This window comes from Hypomesus nipponensis, chromosome 26 (genome assembly GCF_054491055.1).
Source record: "Hypomesus nipponensis isolate SF chromosome 26, ASM5449105v1, whole genome shotgun sequence".
NCBI lineage: Eukaryota > Metazoa > Chordata > Actinopteri > Osmeriformes > Osmeridae > Hypomesus > Hypomesus nipponensis.
Genome location: NC_140386.1, coordinates 4,899,921 through 4,920,056, shown reverse-complemented (window position 1 = coordinate 4,920,056; position 20,136 = coordinate 4,899,921). Strand labels below are relative to the sequence as shown.

General features: G+C 45.3%; 1 protein-coding gene across 1 annotated transcript; it reads left to right on the top strand.

Moving 5' to 3' along the window:
* Nucleotides 1-14,749: 14,749 nt before the first annotated feature.
* On the top strand, nt 14,750-19,738 carry LOC146221107 (calcium-activated chloride channel regulator 3A-1-like). Its single transcript, XM_084692923.1, has 14 exons — nt 14,750-14,899; nt 15,068-15,202; nt 15,342-15,492; nt 15,569-15,674; nt 15,963-16,116; nt 16,336-16,557; nt 16,732-16,956; nt 17,044-17,221; nt 17,318-17,424; nt 17,518-17,736; nt 17,848-18,115; nt 18,219-18,383; nt 18,557-18,793; nt 18,899-19,738. The coding sequence occupies exons 1-14, from the start codon at nt 14,750-14,752 to the stop codon at nt 19,279-19,281; spliced, it is 2,700 nt and encodes an 899-aa protein (XP_084549049.1). The 3' UTR covers nt 19,282-19,738.
* The last annotated feature ends 398 nt before the right edge of the window (nt 19,739-20,136 follow it).

Genomic DNA, 20,136 nt, shown 5'->3' with positions numbered 1-20,136 from the left:
ATGAATGTCTGTGTTTTGGGAAGGGAAGGTGGGGGGTTACATTGGTGTCACTGTACACTGATTGATCCATTTCCAATAGCATGGAGGACCTAGACAGAGGAGTGAGGTTCTGTAGCCACCTGCCTCTGTGTAAACCTTGTCTAGTCGGTCTTTATCTTGACCGCAGACATTGAAAACCCCAGCTCAGCCAGGTGGATAAGAACTAAGAACCCGCAAATGTGACGTCAATGACAGGGGCCAGTGGAAAAACATCTTCCAAAGTCTTAAATCTTCTGAGATACTGACATGGACTTGGTTTACGAACGTCAGAGCATGTGGCAACACTCTTTAGAAACCAAGCCTGCGTGGAAAGACAGCAGGGGAGGAATGACCAATCCTGGGTGAAAAACAACTTTGTTTACACTCAAGCCATGCCATCATTATTTTCTAATATGAACAGGTATGTCAACCGTTATATAAACACTGACTATATATACTCTCTCTATATATCCAGTATACATATCTTAATTTATTTGATCCCCCTAATTTAGTTTGCCTTTTACTTTTGGACATGATTCGAAGACTAACACTGCACTTCTAACATAATATGGGATGGTAGAATGGATCTGATTGAAACTTAGTCTCTCTGGTCTTTGACCCATGCTCAAACTAACAGCACCCTCTTGAGCCCCCCATCTAATCCACTTTTCTTGTTGTCCTTACAAGAAAGTCCCTTCAAACAACAATCATAAAACAGGTTTACCGTTCAGGCCATAAAAAGATGAAGAACTACAACCATAGAATCTAAAGAGAATCTGAGCCTCAGGGAAAAAGACTTCACTCCTTTTCAATAATTTATAGCCTGTGAACTAATACTCACTTGCATTAAACATTTGAGCTCCCCTTTACATGCCATGAACCGAGTATTGAGGAAAATAGTGGAGCCAGACTATAGCAAAGAAACACAATTTCATTGTTGTCATTTTTGAACTTAATTTACCCCCTACACCACCACCACCCCCAAATCCATTTCTCACCCTTCCCAACCTCAGCTACCACCTGAAAACATGGCGCATCTTGACAACAGCTTTTTTCCAAACAAACAGCCTCTGGCTCAACATGCCCACAATTCCAGTGGGCTGACCCATTAACCTAGAACAAACAGAGCACTGTGATTCGACCCTGCATCCTGGCAGGCCTCAGCCTCCCTCAGCCTCTCAGGGGAACCCACATGGTTTGATGTTTAGTGGTACCCGCAAGAGACAGCAGAGTTCCTGCCTCAAATCCCAGGTGGAACCACGCTAAGCTTCTCGGCCAGATTCGCGGAAACGGAAAAGAACAACGTCTAGCCGCCTAGAGACGGCTGACAGTAAAAGTCAGTTAAGGTGAGTCATTTTGGACCAAGCGGTCTTCTTGGTCTAAAAATAGGAATTCCGAGTGACAGCATTAATCTTTTTGAGAGTATACCACAGTGTTGTTGAGGGTTTCCAAGCTATAGAGGTCTTTGGAGGGTCCATTTAAGAACTCTTACCCTCATCAAAGAGGAGGTCTCGGAGGATGGTGCACGTGCTGCAGTGCATCCTGGGATTGACATCAGTGTTTGCCATCATGATCGTGATGCCTTCTCCAGATGTTGCCAGCTAACTTGCAGTAAAACAAGCGTGACAAAAACACGTCATGCGACATCTCAGATGAGCAACAAGCCAGTCCCCCGACGATTACCTTATCTTTCCACTTATCAACTTGAACCAGAAGAAAAGTCTGAATATATTTTGCGGCACAACTCATCAAGACATGTGACTAATGGTGTAAAATGAGACTGCATTTCAATTCGACAAAAAGTTGGCACCAGAATTGCAGTGGCTGACAACCAGTGATCAAGTATAAAAAGTCTGTCAGATGTTTAGCATCATAACCAAGAGTGCGTTTCAGAAAACTTCTGCCTTTTAAAGTGAGTTTAGTCTATCTTTTCTTTACAAGAACAGATGGGTATTAATGACTCCATCATGGAACACTAACAGTTTCGGCTGAGGGAAACAGCACAGCACCAAGTGGTATCCATTAATCAGATTGACTTCCTAACGGGATGGGTCTGGATGAAGGACTGACCCTTCTGAAACATATGGAGTTCCCCTCACAGTTTCATTACAGATCCATTATATGAACAGTAAATCTGCCTGTGCTGAGCCAGAGCCCCAATAGCAGTCAATGGGACAGTGTTCCCAAACAATGACTAAGAGGATCTGGAGGAACATGTGGGGGGGAGTGCTGATGAGAGGACCATGTGGTGAGGGGAACCAAATTCTGCCAAGAGGTTTGAAAGTTACACAATCAAAGACTTCATTTATCTCCCTCATAATGGACCTCATCGCTGCATTTATGACTTTTAATGGCTTCTAGCCGTCGCAGCCCTGCCGCCCTGGTCGGTTCTTATCTTACTTTTCGAAAACCGGAATCTAAGAGCAGATTGGGTTTACCGTCGGTGTTTTGAGGGATGTGTTCATGTGTGCATTGGCCTCCATTGACTCAGCTCTCTCTCTCTCTTCATCCACCGCTGTAATCTGAACAGCAGAAGGCCTGCCTCCTACCGGAGTTGGATCCAAAGCGCCATGTGGTTGAGGCACGTATTGTCTTCCAGCTGAACATATCATAGTAACAGCTTGTAAATGTAGAGTGTGTGGAAAGTCTCGGGCCCCAGAGAAGTGGGTCCGAGCCAAAGTCAACGCGGCTGGGGAAATAGAAGAAGAAGAAAGAGGTGGGGGGTGGTGGGAAGAGGGGGGGGGTCATGCTGGGGGTTGATAGAACATAAAACATAGAGGCCTGAATGTAGGCTAGTTGGACTTTGATTTGGAGTTTTGTTATGGTCAAGATGGGTCGTTACTTTTCGGCTTGGCATAGCAAGCATATATAGGCTGACAGTGACCAGATAGGGATCGTGGCAGGTGTTTTACTCTGAGATACGACGTGCAACTGAAGGAGCCTAGCTCATGTTTCATTCGTTGCCTTTATCAGAGCACGTTTTGGGCTTCAAATCCCACAAGTGTGCACATGCCTCCCAGAAGGTAAAACACAACACAAATGATGCATTCTTCCTGACCCAACGGTGCTGTCTAAGTACAGGTACCGTAACAACCTCATCAGTCATTCACTACCAGAGAAAGTGAAGTCGACTCACTCTCTCTAATTACTCCAAGGGTGGCTGTGTAATCTTTGTCCGGTGTGTGTCACTGGGTCTGAGGACCTGTTATTTTGCCGAACGGGGAGTGTGTGGACAACAGCTGGGCGAGAGCTTAACAGATGGCGAGGCCGAAAGAGATTTGGCGCGTGGAGCAGAGACAGGCCTCCATGGGTATGTGTGGGCAGTTTGTGGGCCCACAAGGGGACCATGGGAGGGGGCCAGGTGCGTGCAGGGAGGAGGGAGTGGCAGGGAGTGAGTGAGAGTGAGGGATGGGAGAAGGGAAAGGGACTGCCCCCCTGGGAACTGTAGATTGGGCAGCGGGGGGGGGGGGGGGGGTAGTTTAGACTGTTGCGAAGCATGAGGGAACTCGTTGGGGACACAACACATTCCGAATAAGAGGAAAGAAACAAATTGGCTTGTTTTGGGGGTTTGAAGGCCAGAATGTAAAGCAATCTGGTGCCTAAAGCGTTCTGCTGACAAAGGGCGCTAAGACATGCTGAAATTCTGTACATGGTGGATTCATTGTTGTTGGAGTGGGTTTGTTGTTTAGCACGACTGTTGAAAAGTGTCATTGTTTGACTGTAGAAGGCCATGAAGATTGTAAAGCAGTGGTAGAGCATTTGACTGCAGATCAATAGTGTACAGTCTCAAATCCCCAGTACAGTTTGTTGCTTTGGATAAAAAAGCATTTTCCAAATCACAAAAAGCAAGAGATAGATGTGGGAAAGAAGTCCATTTGTATGTGAGAAACCCTCGGTGATGTGCACGTTTTCAATTTGGAAATACATTTTCCACATTTGGTTTTCCTCCCTTGTGTTTCCCTGGTGGGTCTGCTGTTGCAAAGCATCCTGGGCTTCTACTCTAGAACCTTCTGATGGCTTTCCCTTCCTTGCTCCAGGAGATGTGAAGGGAAAATCATATGTGCTTCAACAGAAACTTATTTTACACTGGAGCCCACAGACACTCTCACACAGTCAACATTCAGTTTTAAGAAACAAGAAGCATGAAGTGTAAACATGTAGCATAGGCTACTGGAGGCAATCATCTTAATAAATCATTCACCAGTCGCAGCTTTGAGAGCATGTAAATGACATACTTAGTTCCAAGGAAAAGACGAGAGAAGATGCAGAGCCAAATGTGATATCGCCGGATTAGCTGCCAGGAGGCCCGTTTAAAACGGTCCAATTTGGACAATAAAGATAAGAGAGGTGCTTGTGAGCTTTGGGCAGGTCACTTGATAGAAGTGTTGAGTGACTGCGTGCTCAATAACTATTTTTATTAGACTTCTGCATTTTATATGAGGAATTGGGAATGGTGCGGGGATTTGTTTTACTCTTATGGGTCTGGTCTCACTAAGCATGACTACATCCACGTGCAAACATATTATTACTTTCAGAATCAAACTAGACTGATTGGCATTGCCTGTGAGACTTGTCAGCACAGAGCAGGGGAAAAGTGATGTAGCCACAAGCTCAACCACAACAATGGCAAACTCAAAGTTTAGAGTATATGTCTGTTGGTCTGTCTGTCATTTTCTCTTCGAGAAAGTTCAAAACTCCAAACCTTTATCAAATGGGAAGAAAGAGATGCTTTCACAAATGGACGTTCTCCAATGATTTGGACCATGGATTGAGTGACTTGGGTGTACAGAACGGATTTGCAAAACGATATTTTGACGAAACCAACGTAATACATTCGCTCTGTGGCCGCCCAGCACGCTAGAAAAAGTCATGAGTCATTGAATAAAGTGTTCCATTGAATCCAAGCCAAACGGCCAAGTGAGAAACGGACAGTTAGTTATTAATAAAAACCTGCAGAGGGTTATAGTTTGCCAGGAGAGGAACTCCCTCTCAGAATTACACTCCGATACCACCCGGACACACCTCATCTTCCCTGTGCGGCCAGTAGGAGGACGCTCTAGTAGCGCGGAGAGGAAAGGGAGGAGGAGGGAGGAGGGAGGAGGAGGGAGGAGAAGGGAGGAGAAGGGAGGAGAAGGGAGGAGGAGGGAGGAGAAGGGAGGAGGAGGGAGGAGGAGGAAGGACGAGGGAGGAAGAGGGAAGAGAGGGTGGCGTCTGCAGAAGCTGCATGACTTAAAAGGGAGAGGAAGAAGAAGAACGCATTAAAAAAAATAAAAAAAACTCTCTTGACCTCGCTTTCATCTCTCGAGCTGATCCTCTGTCTGGCTGGAAGTCTCTGAGAAGCTGGCTATGGAACAGAGAGAAGCTTTATATTTGCTAACTAGAACTCCCTCACACAAAAATCCCGTTTCATTTTACAAGAGGGATGAGAGAATGGCTTGAAAGGCATGTTTTTGTAGAAAGGTCCTCAGCGATGTTATCAGGGTTGTAGTGAGTGACTCTTAGTTAGCTACTTTTGTGTGAAGTGCAGCCAGCACGTAGAAGGATCATTTAATAAGGATAATGAGTTTAACCATCAGGATGCAGCAGTTTACAATGACAACCATTGAGATGCCAAACACAGAGAGAACTAAGTATTGTGTATGAGTGTGTAAAATGACAATGGTGTAAGCTGTCTTGCTCAGTATGTTCCAGAATTGTCTTTAAGGATCTGGGAAACTAACTGTGAGACAGGTCTACAATAGAGGTATTTTTACTCTTGTCATGCTCCTGACCAGATTGTGTTACCCCTCTGCTGGTATGAAGTTATATTTTCTACCTTCTCAAAGAAGTTAAACTGGTCTGTAGTGTATGATTCTTACAGAGACTCGATCATCTAAAGATGATAGGAAATGCTTTTCCCATCTCAATGGAGTCACAGGAAATACGTGTCAATTTAATTCTTCTAAATCTGTCGCCAGCCAAGTTCAGTTCAAACGAGGCAGCAGGTTTCCCCTTCACACCACCAAAGCACAACATCGGTGGAAGTGGGAGCAGGAGTGCTTCGGACTTCCATCATTTTAGAAACCCGGTGGGGGGGGGGGGGGGGTGGAAGAGCTGTCAGGGGAAATCAGCTGGCGTGACGGCGCGACGACAGGAGCCGGCAGTCAAGTTCAGGAGAGCCGGGACGGTGGCTGGGGGGCGGTGCGTTGGTGGGGGGGGGGGGGGCGCGTATGGGGGTCAGGCGGGCAGGGGGTGGGGGGGGGGGGCAGGACTACAGGCTGTCCTTTCATGGGCTGAAGTGCCGCCCCGGGGGAGAGTTCACACCAGCACGCCACCGACCCTCTCCCGCACTTAAAGAAGGAGCGGAAATATTTCGCATGTCTGCCTTGGCCGCAAGCCCCGCGCTACCTTTCAGGTTTGGTTCCCTCCTGGCTCGTCCCTCCCCCTTCCCCTCCCCCACCCCCCCCAACCCCCCCTTCCATTGTCATCTGGTCCAGATTAGGGAGCCGAGACGGAGGGCGCATCAGGGGAGGGATGTGTGAGCGCTGCTCGACCCCACTGACAAAAGGCTGCTTCATCCCAGACGGTGCCAGTGATACCGGGGCTGGCTCTCTGCCTCCTTGCCCCCCTCCTTAGACTGCTTTTCCCGGGTACGGGGATGGCTCACGGCCATAGGTGCCTGGGTGATGGAACCAACAGCAATCCTGCTCGAATTGGATGCATGAGAAATCAAGAAGGGGGGGGGGGGGGCAAAATGGCACAGAAAGCTTGGAGAAAAGAGAGGACGAGAGACGTGCTGCAGGTTTTTTTTTTGCCCCAGAAGCGCTCATGGCTTTGACATGAATGGTGGGCTTGGGATTTGACAATTTCATGGTGGTTCGTATCTCACTGCACATGAACCAAAGGGGCCCGACAGTACCTCTAATAACCCACAGAAAAGGACCATATGAGGGGAGAGAGAGAGCGACTTCATCCCCACATCTCCATCTGGATACGCAAAAGACTGCAGTCGGGCTCTTGCAAGGCCGTGGTGTGTCCACTCTAAACTGCAAAACACAAAGTAATGGAAAGCAGACATTAATTCCTTTTGAGAATAAACAGAAAACACAATGTTCTGCTGGAGATCAGAAACAACTGCAGAGAAAATTGTTACCAGGAAAACCCGTGTTTACTCCTCCTCGAGACGGCATGCTGGGCACCCCGGTTTCCACGACAACAACCAGGGGGAGGAGAGAGGGAAGAGGGGAGGGACAACTTTCTCTTTCTTTCGCTTCCAGCGTCTGAGACACAGGAACGGGAGAACCCAGCGTTGACACCAGGCGTCGAGAAACCGTCCTCGCGGAGCGATACGTTTGTTCGACCGTCAGAACACACGTGACCCGGTTGATATGAATAACCTACCAGTTGCCAGGTAAACAACCTGCTTTGAGAGCTAAGCTCTGAGCGCTACTGTTTCACGTGTATGCCCTTAACCCCTGATCCTGTGTCCAGTCCTCTTGGGGAGTAGGGGAGGGGGCCAGAAACAGACACCTTTTGTCCCTCATTCGTCACAGGTTCATCCCTGTTGTCCCTGTGTCCATCAGCTGTCCTGTGTGCGCAGGGCTAAAATAGTCTCGCTCCTGCTGCGTTTTTGCCCTGCTGGCCACTCAGGCATGGCTCCCCCCCCCCCCCCCCGCCTGTCAGCTGGGACACAGGGTTCAGGAGTCAGTAGACACACACACACACAATTCCACCACCGTTACCTCATACAGTAACTGTTCCGTCCCGGATGGGCAACTCCCGAGGGAGAATATCCCCGGAAAGCTCCAGAAAGTTCCGCTCCGAAGCCGATGTCGCCGTCACGCCGGCTTATGGAATGTCACCGGCGAGGCCTAAACTTGGAGCCGTCCAGACAGACGGGAACCCAGATGGGTCCGAATCATTCGAGGTGAACCGGATGACTGTCTGGCCCTGGTGGTGGCTGTCTCCTGCGTGCCTCTTTCAAAACCCACACGCTGGCATGGAGGCATCGCATAAAGAGAGAGAAACGCAGGACTCCGACCCCCGGCCAGGAACGAGAACGGCGTCAGGGTTACACCGATTTCAAGGTGGAAGAAAACATGTCGATCCCTCACTGTCTGCGAGCGATTCTCGACACACAAAACAAGTGGGCCCCTGGCCCTCGATGAAACGCTCTCTGAAGCATCCAGCCATTATCTACGCCCCCAACATCCTCTGTGAGCACCGCTCGTGAATTTGCTCTCACCCTGTACTCATGGTATGCCAATTGTACTCGAGAAAAGCGTCTGAATAGAGCAACATGGTGATTTTGCAGAATTGCTCCACACAACAAATAGAACTGTTTAGTGAGCGTAGTTCAGGTTTGATTCCGAAATTCCCCGTGTGTTTAACGGTCAGATGGGCTTGTTGGGGTAAATGGCCATACCGTCATAGCGAGTCCCAGGCAACAGAGCCACTCAGATCATTTCTAATTCCTCTCGGCGTCATTCAAGCACAGAGGGTAGGACTCTTCACTCCCTCCCTCTCTTGTCACTCTGTCTGTACACAAATCACATTGCTCCCTCGTTTCAAGACGCAAAATGGGGCAGGGAAGCAATGGAAGACACCGTAAAGCGATCGTTTGAGAGGGAGGAAGAGTCATCAAAGTGCGTGTGTGTGTGTCTTTAGTGGCAAAGCCATGTTGAATCGTAGAATCTATGTGGAATCTAATATCCCGGCTCCAATCCCTCCAATCGCCCCACCCACCATGCTGAAGGGAGCCTCTTCCTGTGAGAACAGGTTTTAACCAGGTTCTTCTTGTAACCGTCAAACTGAGGGACTCTTCAATGGTAAGCCAACACACTGCACAGACCCTGGGTCACTACAGGAACTGACCTATATGAGTTGCCCGAATTAACAATAAAACAAGCATATTCATTTTGCGCTTCTATCTCCATGGCGTATACAGATAGAGGATTCAAAATAGCTCTGCATCAATTTGTGCTGGCTGTGTAAATGTGCTGGCTCCTCAAAAATGTTTATGAATTTGCAGGCAGCCTGTCACACAAAGGTAACCGATGGACCGTTCGTAAACATCCAGCAAACAAACCCCTCTTCCTCTGCCAGTGTGTGTTAGGCCCACATCAGTAGCCCGGCACATTCTACGACCAGAAGGTCAGCCGAACTGTGTCGTCCTATTAGAAGCAGGGTCAAGCGGACACCTGCCGCCAAGGGGAACAGCCACGTAACTGACAGGCGTTAACACTCCCATAACTACACGCTAAGCTGAGTTAAATACGCAGTGCTGCGTAAGGACACACGGACAACCCCCCCCCACACACACACACACACACACACACATGCCACCTCGTTATGCTTTTATTAACACATCTTCTGTTGAGTGGGCGAGCCATACACCATCAAACATATATTTCTCTTTCGCACTCTCTTACGCATCTCGCTCTCTCTTTTTTGTCTCTCTCCAACTTCCTCCCCTGACTTCTACATTTCCCTCGGACCCAAGCGGTCCCAGAGCTATGGACCCACAGCAAGAGACACTCCACCTCATCGACACATCTAAAACAACATTCCAATCGGCTACAGCACGATGACATCCAAAGTTTTTCTGTTCACCCGGAGGTGTCCGCAGCGCGACACAAAGCCCACACCGTCTTTGAACAACATGTGAGAGGTGAACGGGGGAGGGTCGGGGGGGGGGGCATCACGATGACCCCTGAGGTCATCAGACAGTTGTATTAGGTGGAGTGTAGATGCACATCAGCCCCCGCATGTGAGAGGAGGTGATTGGGTTGTTTTGGGGCACTGAAGGTCACGCCTTTGATCTGCAAACCGTGTCCGTCCCACGGATTGTGTCTGACCTCGCCCCTCAGACGGGGGCACACCCCCCAACCCCTCACACACACACAGACACACACCATTCCCACCGCAGCGGTGGAAAACGTACCGCCGACCTCCAGCCTACTTCACACCCCTCTTGATCATAATAGATAACTGACAGACTAAATGCCTCAGAGACAAAGCCAGTTAAATAAGACGGACGGTCCAATTTTCGAAAGAGATTTATCGGATTCCTTGTGTGATTGGAGCAGGGCTCTAAAAAACAGTGACCCTTATTCGAGCAGTCACTTGTTATGAACATTACAGTAATTGAAGACGTTCACATGAAGAAACAGGATGAGGGAGTTGCTCCATACAGAGGCAGGTAGGGAGGCAACCAGCCAGTTAGACAGTTAGACAGTGAGACAGTGAGACAGTTAGACAGACAGACAGACAGACAGACAGACAGACAGACAGACAGACACTTACCCAGACAGACAGGCAGACAGACAGAGACCTGTCTGACCTGTCTGTCTGTCTGTCTGGGCAAGTGTCTGTCTGACAGACAGCAAAGGGCTGAGGTAGACAGGCAGGCAAACAGACAGACAGACAGTCCATGTTGGAGCAGAAGGATGGTGGTCTTTGCCTGGTTAAAGAACAGCAGTCAAATGCTAGCCCAGGAAGGAGGGACTCGTGGCAGCCAGAGCCGCACAGACAGAGAGACAGCATTGAGCCTGACACTGGGGCCGGGGCGGTTGTCACGTCCCCGACATGCACCCTTCTGACTCAGCCCCACATTAAACACCTGCACACTGACCCTCTCTGCAGCTCATGCTACTTTGTAACACTCGGCCTCGTCGAACACGCACCATGCAGCCTCGGGGTCGAAAGCCCTGTCAATCTGCGGCATAGCGAAACCAGGTCAAAAGCTACAATCACACTTTTCGACTCAAACATCGGGATGCCAGGTTTTGGGGTCCAGCTGGTGACCGTCTTGAGCTACCAGGACTCGGTCTCTGGTGTTTGGGAGCGGATGATTGACAGGAGGGATCGAGCGGGGCTTTTTGAATTACGCATTCAGAGCGTCGATGTCGCTGGAGTCGACTCAAAGCATTCTTCCGTGAAATGTGCAGAACATACAGAGAGAGGGGCCTCCGCCGCAGTCTGTTCTGCAGTGACAAATCTGTTTCACAGATTGCCTTGAATTTAGTCCTCTCAAGGAAGCGCTTGCTCAACGTCCAAATGTATTTTGGTACCGCCTCGACACAGCGTCAGCCTCATCCACAACTCCTTTTTGTCAAAAAAGGGGTGGAGCCTAATCGTTTTTAATAGTAGTCATTTTAACGGACGTAGTGGAAAAAAGGGTTTGGGTCAACTGTTTCGTCGTGAGGCTTCGAATTGAATGGATTGGAACGGAATAGAACAGAGAAGGCCACAGTGTCACTTCCCCTCTCTCCTAGATCACATGGACCATGTGATAAGGAACAACCCCCCCCCCCCACACACACACACACACACGTTCCATTACCCAGTCAAAGACATCTTATAGATGGTATCCCTGTCTACGCTCAAGCCACGAGCCCCGACAAGCAGCGGAGCTCACAGTTTATGTAATACGCCGAAGAATGCCACCGCTCAGGTTATAAATCACATGTGTTAAGTGACCAGAGAAAAACACAGTGCGTGCGCGTGTATGAGTGTGTACGAGTGTGGACGTGTGTGTATTTCCACGTGATTTTGGTTTGCGGCTTGGCGTGTGCGCGCGTGTGTACCGTTAGTGACAGTACGTACATGTTGTGTGTGTGTTTGTCTGTAAGGGAGAGACGCAGAGGGTGGGAGAAAGTGTGAGAGACAAAGACTGACAGAGAGGGAGAGGGAGAGCGAGAGCGAGTGAGAGGGCCGGGGCTGGATGGTGCAGGGCTTGCACACTCCCCAGGAGATGTAGGGATAAAAAAAATTAACATGCTTTAACACGAATGTCGACTCCAAAACTTAAACAAACAGCCGGCCGTCTCTTCATTGCCTGAAGGAAGTTACCATCCCAAAAAAACGACCTGCCATGACAGGACATGCTATTTCCATCTCAGTTACGTCTGAGTGCATATGTATCATTGCTGAATATGGCGAAGGGAGAGAGAGAGGGAGAGAGAGATGGGAAATAGACATAGAAGGAAAGAGGGAAAGACGTAGAGAAGAAAAGAGACAGACAAAGTAGGAAGAGACAGAGGGAGGGAGGAAAGAGAGTGAGAGCGAGAAAGAGAGAGAGAAGCTTGGATGAACCGTTTTGATGAATATGGGGATCAACAGCTGAAGAAGTATCAACTATGAAATAAAGATAAGCGTTGATGGGGCTGCTTTCCAAAGGGGAAGAACACAAAACACACAGCCATGTTCACGGACGAAGACCAATGAAACCGAGCATAGACACCCAAAAACACCAAAAACACACACATCCCTCACTAAATAGAGCCTCCATCACACACACACACACACACACACACACACACACTGTATCATGTCAGAACCCCCCCCCCCCTCCCCAGCTAAATATACCTTCTCAGTACCATCAAACCGGAACAAACAAGCTTGTAGAAAGGTCATAGGTCACCTCAGTGGCAACAGCCTAACAGGGTGGACAGCTGTGCGATGAGAAGTCCACGAGACGATGAAACAACCAACACGGAAGGACAATTTGTTTCAGCGACGAGGCTTTAATCATCTTGATGGCAGATGATGAGGTGGTCACAGCCAGACACCGTTCATGACAAGTCTAGGCGTAATCCTCGGATAAAACAAAGATGTTTAAAACATCATGCATGGCCACATTAAACACAGGCTTAGCGAGGTGTGTTTTTTCACCTCCAAGAGGAATTTCTCACATCATGAGCCGGCTCCGGGGAGGGAACGGAGAGCTCCTTCATGACGCTCTGTTGGCAACTTGAAATTCGTTCATCAGCCGATTTTTCGAGAAAAAGCCAATGGTATCATACACACTACACGCAATACACACACACACACGCGGTGCTCGTGGTGTTAGAGCACAGAAGGGGGTGTTATAGGGAGTGCTGGCCAGGTTTCTGTTGTGAAGTGAGAGGCAGAGATGTGGCCTGGTGGATGGGCTCTGGGTCAGGCAAACACAACCTTACTTCCCTTACTTGACTTGCCCTACACAGTAGCGCCCAATTGGAATATGCAGCTGGCTGACAAGAGGAACAAGGTTAGATACAGCCTAATTGGTGTTAACGAGCGAAAACAAGGTGGCTATGCAGGAATGCATGTGGAGAGCCCTGGTTTAAACTCAGCGAGATCCATTTGTACGTGGCTACTTGCGAAGACAGCAAGAGGGTAGAAATCTGACGGTTCAGTTGACTTACCTGTATCTCTTACATGTTAAGTATACAAAGCACCTTCCACAGAGCCAATGTCTATGGAGCGCTGCGAATGATGCGATAACGCATTTCATTTAGCAGAAACGTTTCTCCTCGGTGACATGCAGCACAAGGGAAGATAAAAAAAAACCTGCAACCATTTGAGCTGCAGTCAAGTTCACTAACCCCTGCTCAGTTCTCTCCGCAGCACGATAGGGAACATCCTTCTAAGTTGGCACAACTGGGATCTGAACACCAGAGGACATGGTAGTGCCCAAATGATGTCCACCAGTTGAGACTCGATTGAAACGGTGCTATTACTGAGATTGTGCTGCTCTCTTCTGGTGAGGGGGTGTAATGACAGCATTGAGTTGGACACCTCTAATGACTTACACGAATGCCCATGACGCCGCTGGGTACTGTAGTTGATTTCATGTGAACATATTTGAGTTGGTGCACACAGGAAAAAAAACATTCACAGTGCGATAAGAGATCTTTCATCCATAACATGAGCAGTGTTGACTGACAGCACACAATACAGTTTGGATCAACTTCTTTCGAAGGGTTTTCTTCATGGATGACATATGGTGTGATGAAGTGATATGGCCAAACAAGAAGGAGAGATTGGAAGCCCAATGAGACCAAAATATCTTACTGAATCCAAAAATAAATGACTTTTTCTCACATTTTTGTGTCCAGAAAATCTTTTTAAAAAATTGGAGGGAGTGGGGTGGTTGCTAGGGTGTTGGTTAGTTGATTTGGTGACACACAGACACACACACTGCAATGAAATGTAAAAACCTACTGTTAATGAGTTTATAGAGCAAGTAAACCCTGTTTTTCATTGGCTTTATCTAGTGTGAAGCTTCAAAGTTCACAAGTCCAGTTCCCTCGGACTGTCTTATCATTGAAACAGCTTATGGACGTCTGCAGTTCCTTCAATCTGATGATGGAGCTGATGATCTCATTGTTTGCAGCAGTCAGCACAATAAAATATCATTTACTGAAAGGAGCATTTGCTGGAATGACAAAGACAAACACATTTCTTTTCGACGTCATGGAAGAATGTAACTGAACAGATAAAGGGCAGGGAAAAATCACGTAATATTTCTTTTTATTAGAGAAGTGAGCATGTCACATGATGATTGTTCTATTATCATAGACATTCGTGTTTAAACCAGGTATGTTTATGATACATGTATACTTTTTTAACAGTTTGATGTGGAACTGTGGAAATCTGAGTTCATCTGACAAAATAATATGCTGAAAATCCACAAAATTAAACAAAACAATTTATATTTTGATAAAATATCTGATTAAGAAGTTTGACAAGAATTGCTTGAATGATTACAAACCAATTTTTTTTAATATAGTTTCAAATACAGAATGTTTGACAACTTCCAGCATAGTTGATTAGATTTTTATGAACATAACTTACTTCTAAACTGTAAAACCACTCCCCTTCTGATACGTGTACCTCTTTTTATCTTTGTGAATCATTCACAAGATTCCCTTTGGAAATAGCATATATCTCAGCTAACATTCCACCCTAACTGACTATTTGAACCATGGCATCCAAAGTGGTAGTTGTGCTCGTAATGTTTTACCTGTCAGGATTTACCTGTGGGATCCGACTTGATGGCAATGGGTACACAGATATTCTAATAGCTATCAACCCTGCTGTGACTGAAGACCCTTTGCTCATTGAGCGAATCAAGGTAAGATGGAAATGAACATTCTATAATATAAACATTACAAAATACATATATTTTAGCCTGGATCTACTTTAAATGTAGACTTTAGTCAAATCCCTTGACTTTGGCATGACATACTGTGGACCACTCCAAGTCGCTCACCCCAATATAACTATTCATTCATTCTTTTAGGAAATGGTGTCTGATGCCTCCTCATATTTATTTCAAGTGATGAACCACAAATTGTACTTCAAGGATGTGACGATATTAGTACCCCCAAAGTGGACAGGAAAGTATTCCATAGCAAATACTGAAACATATGAAAAGGTAAAAATATCAGTTTTCATTACACTTTGACATATTTAATCATCACATAAATAATGGATAATAAACAAGTATCTGTGTGCTTTGTGTTTATATTATTCTCTCTGTATTAAATTGAAACTTTATTTGTACATTTTTTAAGGCCAATATCATAATAGATGAGCCAAGATTATCAGATGGGAATGATCCTTACACTCTTCAGTATGGGAAATGTGGAACTGAGGGTCGCTATATCCACCTGACTCCTGATTTCCTGATAGATGATAAACTCATTCGATTCTATGGACCCAGAGGTACCGTACGCATTTCCTTCAGTGATTGTACCTTAAATAATATGAATGCTGGCTAACCTTTAATTGTTGTTTGTAGGTAGGGTCCTTGTACATGAATGGGCACATCTAAGATGGGGTGTTTATGATGAATATGATGAGAAACAACCCTTCTATACAGACAATGGCAATCTGGAGGCTACAAGGTAGTGTTTCTTCAATATTGCAAGACAAATGAAATATTAGGGAGAGATGTCATACAAAGTACAACAAGGATTGAACTGAACATTGACCATGTCTATTAAGCTTCTATTTTAACTCATGATATGTCCGTTGCATAAGATATTATTGTTTTAACGTGGTCACGCTACATACTTTTCCTGTATCCATCACGCTTAAAAGTTCACTTAAAACTAAACATAAACTTGACTGAAGTTGACCTGTATTTAAAACCCCACACTACTCATAAACAGTTTTCTACAATAAATGTTTAGATGTTCCAAGGATATTAAAGGAGTGTGGCGATCCCGCTCCGGATTCAATTGCAAACCGACCATCATCAACGGGAAGCCGAACGACTGTGAATTCATGCCGCTTAAACCTCAAACGGCCAAAGCATCCGTTATGTATCTTCAGAGTATTGACTCAGTGGGTACAATCTATCTGATGAATTTGAATTCCAGGTTGTGCAGAATATGAATGCTGTTTCTGATACCGCTGTTTGTATGTTCATTGACGTGTCTGTATTTTTCTTTCTGCGTTCCTTACCGTTTAAAAATGATTCATTGAATCAAGAATGCATTGTAATTTATTTTCTTATTTTAATTTGCAATAGACTCCTAATTTGTACTTGTGGTATCTGCCCAGGTAGTCGAGTTCTGCAATGAAAAAAATCACAACACTAAGGCTCCAAACATGCAGAACAGGATGTGTGGTGGCCGGAGTGTACAGGAAGTTATATTTTCTTCCAGCGTGGAAAATATCCCTTCCAGTTCTTTACCATCACCCAGTCCAGAACCCACATTCTCAGTGGTGCAAAGACAACAAAGAGTAGTTTGTCTCGTTCTAGATGTTTCAGGAAGCATGCAGGTACAGTATGTTTTGTTACAGTGATTATGTTTTTATTGTGCAGATATGAAAGTGATTTAAATGTATTGAGTAACTTAGTTACTCAACTTAGTTCTGAAATGGGACAAACAATAAACAAACTGTATATGTGCTGCTGTTGTGCTGAGACAAATGTTTTTTTCTTTTTTTTCTTAGGGTCAGAGAATTGTAAGACAACGTCAAGCAGCCTCACTTTTCTTGAAGCAAATTATTGAAGACCAATCCTATGCTGGGATTGTCACCTTTCAGTCAACTGCCTCAGTCCTAAAACCATTGACCTTGATTGATAATTTGGAGACCAGAGAAGAGCTGGCTGATTTACTGCCCACCAACCCCGGTGGTGGCACACAAATATGTGTTGGTCTTTTTAAAGGATTAGAGGTAATACAAGAAAAGAAGAATTGATCAATTGAATTCAATATAATCTCTGACTAGATTGCATCAGTGAACATTTACTTAATATTTCAGGTTCTCAGAACACATGATGGGGTTTCAAATGGAAAGGAAATAATTTTTTTGACTGATGGAGAGTCTAATGGACCAATAGATTGCGTAAACAATGCCATCGCAAGTGGTGCTACAGTACACACAATTAGTTTAGGACCCAATGGAGATCCACGTATGGAAGAGATGTCTGAAAAAACAGGTGAGGTATAGAGCATGTCCATCCTTTTAATTGCACAATGGAGAAATACTTTATGATTTTGATGATCCTTCCTTCTTTCTTCATTACAATTTCTAGGTGGTAAATTCTTCTATGCAGGAGATACTTTGAATTCCAATGAGCTTGTGGATGTCTTTGCCTCACTAACAACTTCTGATGGAGATCCGACACAACAGACCATCCAGGTTAGCTGACTGTAGTCACCATGATGGTATGTAAACAGTGATCTACTTTTCATTTAGTACTCTTTTTCACTATCTGCCATCTCTACCCAACAGGTTGAAAGCCTTGGATTTACTGTGAGTGGGTCTGGCTTGTTCAGTGGGACTGTGTCCATTGACAAGACAATTGGAAACAACACAGCTTTTCTGATCCTCTATGAACAAAGTCCACCACCAACCATCCTTGTAGAAAGCCCCTCTGGACAGCAATTTGTTACATTTAAACCTGATCCTAAAGGGAAGTCTCTCACCCTGAATATTCCAGGAACAGCAGAGGTGTGTATTTACTTAAATTATTTTGAAATGTTCATGGAATATATTTGTACTTATAGACATGTACGGGCAAGTTCAATAAGTGTTTATGTTTCATGTCCTATTCAACCCCAGGCAGGAAAATGGACGTACACCATTACAAACAATGGACAAACACAGACTATGTCAATAACAGTGACCAGTCGTGCGGTCAGTGCAGATGTGCCGCCTGTGACAGTGAAGACTCACATGAACCAACAGTCCAGTAACGGTGCCAAACCCATGGTGGTTTTTGCAGAGGTCAGCCAGAATGGACTTCCTGTCATTATGGCAGACGTGAAAGCTACTCTGGAGTCTGATGTTGGAGACAAACAAGAGATGGATTTATTAGATAATGGAGCAGGTGAGTTAGAAAAGAGTTACATATCAACATTTTTCAACTTAAAGAATATAGCATTTTGTCATTGCCTTCATTAATACACTTATTACACAAATCTTGTTTTAAGGTGCCGATGCTTTTAGAAATGATGGCATCTATTCCAGATACTTTACACAAATGAAAGGTGGGAAATACAACTTGAAAGTGAGAGTACAGGACAGAAATGGAACAGCTAGATTCTCCCTCAAGAGACACAGTGGTGCCATGTACATACCTGGATATGTGGTTGATGGTATGGCTCAATTATACACAACGTTTTTGAACACTATGGATTTGTGTGTAAAATTCATGTGAAACACAGCAATCACTTAAAATCTATAGTCCTATGTTGCCAACTACATCAAATGTAACCTAGGCCTCACTGATTTCCTTCTTCAGTTAACTGTTTGATGACTGTCCCTTCAGGGAAGCTGGAACTCAATCCACCAAAGCCCTCTGTTGGTGAGGAGGACCTAGTGGCAGATGTTGGCATCTTCAGCAGAACAGCCATAGGTGAGAGCTTCACTGTGAATCTGCCATCTGGTGTTCCTACTGCGACGAAATTCCCCCCCAACACCATCACAGACCTGAATGCAGAGTTGGTGAAGGACAGAGTGCTGCTCAACTGGACTGCACCTGGGGAGGACTTGGACCAGGGAACAGGTGAGAACAAATGTGAATTCCCATAACATGGCTTCTATTTCGGATGCTTTGCCTGAACAGAATTGACTGTGCGTCACAAGTACCTGACGTGTGATTTCTTCTCAGCGAGTAAATATGAGATCCGCTACAGTGAAGATCCTGATGTACTCAGATCCAACTTCAGCAACGCTCATCTGATCAACTCATCTAACCTGATACCAAGTGAATCCGGATCCTCAGAACAACTCTCCTTCATTCCCACCCATGGAACGATGAAAAACGGCACCACTCTGTTCTTTGCAGTTAAAGCAGTTGATAATGATATGCTTTCCTCTGAAACCTCCAACCTTGCTCAAGTAACTAAGGTAATTGGGTACATTGAAAGTCCTGGTAATGGTGTAAACATCAACGCAATTGTCATTTCCATCGCCGTGGTAGCCATAGCGGTCGGTTTGATCGCAAGTGTGACAATGACTGCACTCAAACGAAAACAGAGGTCTGAAAATTAATGACTAACATTGTGCACTCTACAATGATGAATGAAAGTACTGAGCACTGCATAGAAAACAAAGAAAGATCAAACATCACATATTATAAAATAGGAAGAATCGGTTTTGCAAGCAAATAAGCTCTGGTATATTGAAATTGAAAATGGGAAACCGTTAATGATTTCAAGTTTGTTGCTATTTTGTAACAATATGTTTATTTTCTGATGAAACCATCCATGTTCATTCACAAATGTTGATTAATTTTTGAACATTAATACACACTTCCACCTTTAGTTGGACCTTTCTTCTGGCATTTCTAAATGTCGGTGTAACGATGGTCACGTGGATGTACATGCAGTGTAAGATGAATTATTTAGAGTAGAGTAGAGCAGAGAGTAGAGCCAATCAAATAACGTGAGGGAATAGATTATGCAAGTTGAAATTACACAAAATGATAAACGGAAATATTATGAACAGTACTGGATATTTGTTATTGTTTTAAGTAAGAGTCTGATGGGCTTACACATTGTAATATCTTGACTGATATTTAATAAAAGAATGACTCGACTCTGTTACACATATAATTGCTTTACTGGCTTCTTCCAAGGTACCTTTCAGGTACAACAAACATAGCTAACAAGTCCACTTCCGCTTCTGGTATTACTTCATCCTAACAGTAGATGGCGCCTATGCTGAACTCATATGACTTAGCAAATACCAAGATATTTATGGGATGAATACTCAAATAAATGAGTTGTTCTTATATTTGTGTGTCCAGGCAACCTATTACATTGACAACAGCAGGATGTCAACAGTCTGTCTAGTTTTGCTGTTAGTGTTTACCCAGTGATCAGAAGGTTCTGTACATTAAATGCA

Excerpts from the sequence above, each read along its gene's own strand:
- LOC146221107 (XM_084692923.1), top strand. The coding sequence starts at position 14,750 with ATGGCATCCAAAGTGGTAGTTGTGCTCGTAATGTTTTACCTGTCAGGA. Across the intron at positions 17,425-17,517 it reads CGACACAACAGACCATCCAG|GTTGAAAGCCTTGGATTTAC; the intron begins GTTAGCTGACTG and ends TCTACCCAACAG. Across the intron at positions 18,384-18,556 it reads ACCTGGATATGTGGTTGATG|GGAAGCTGGAACTCAATCCA; the intron begins GTATGGCTCAAT and ends CTGTCCCTTCAG.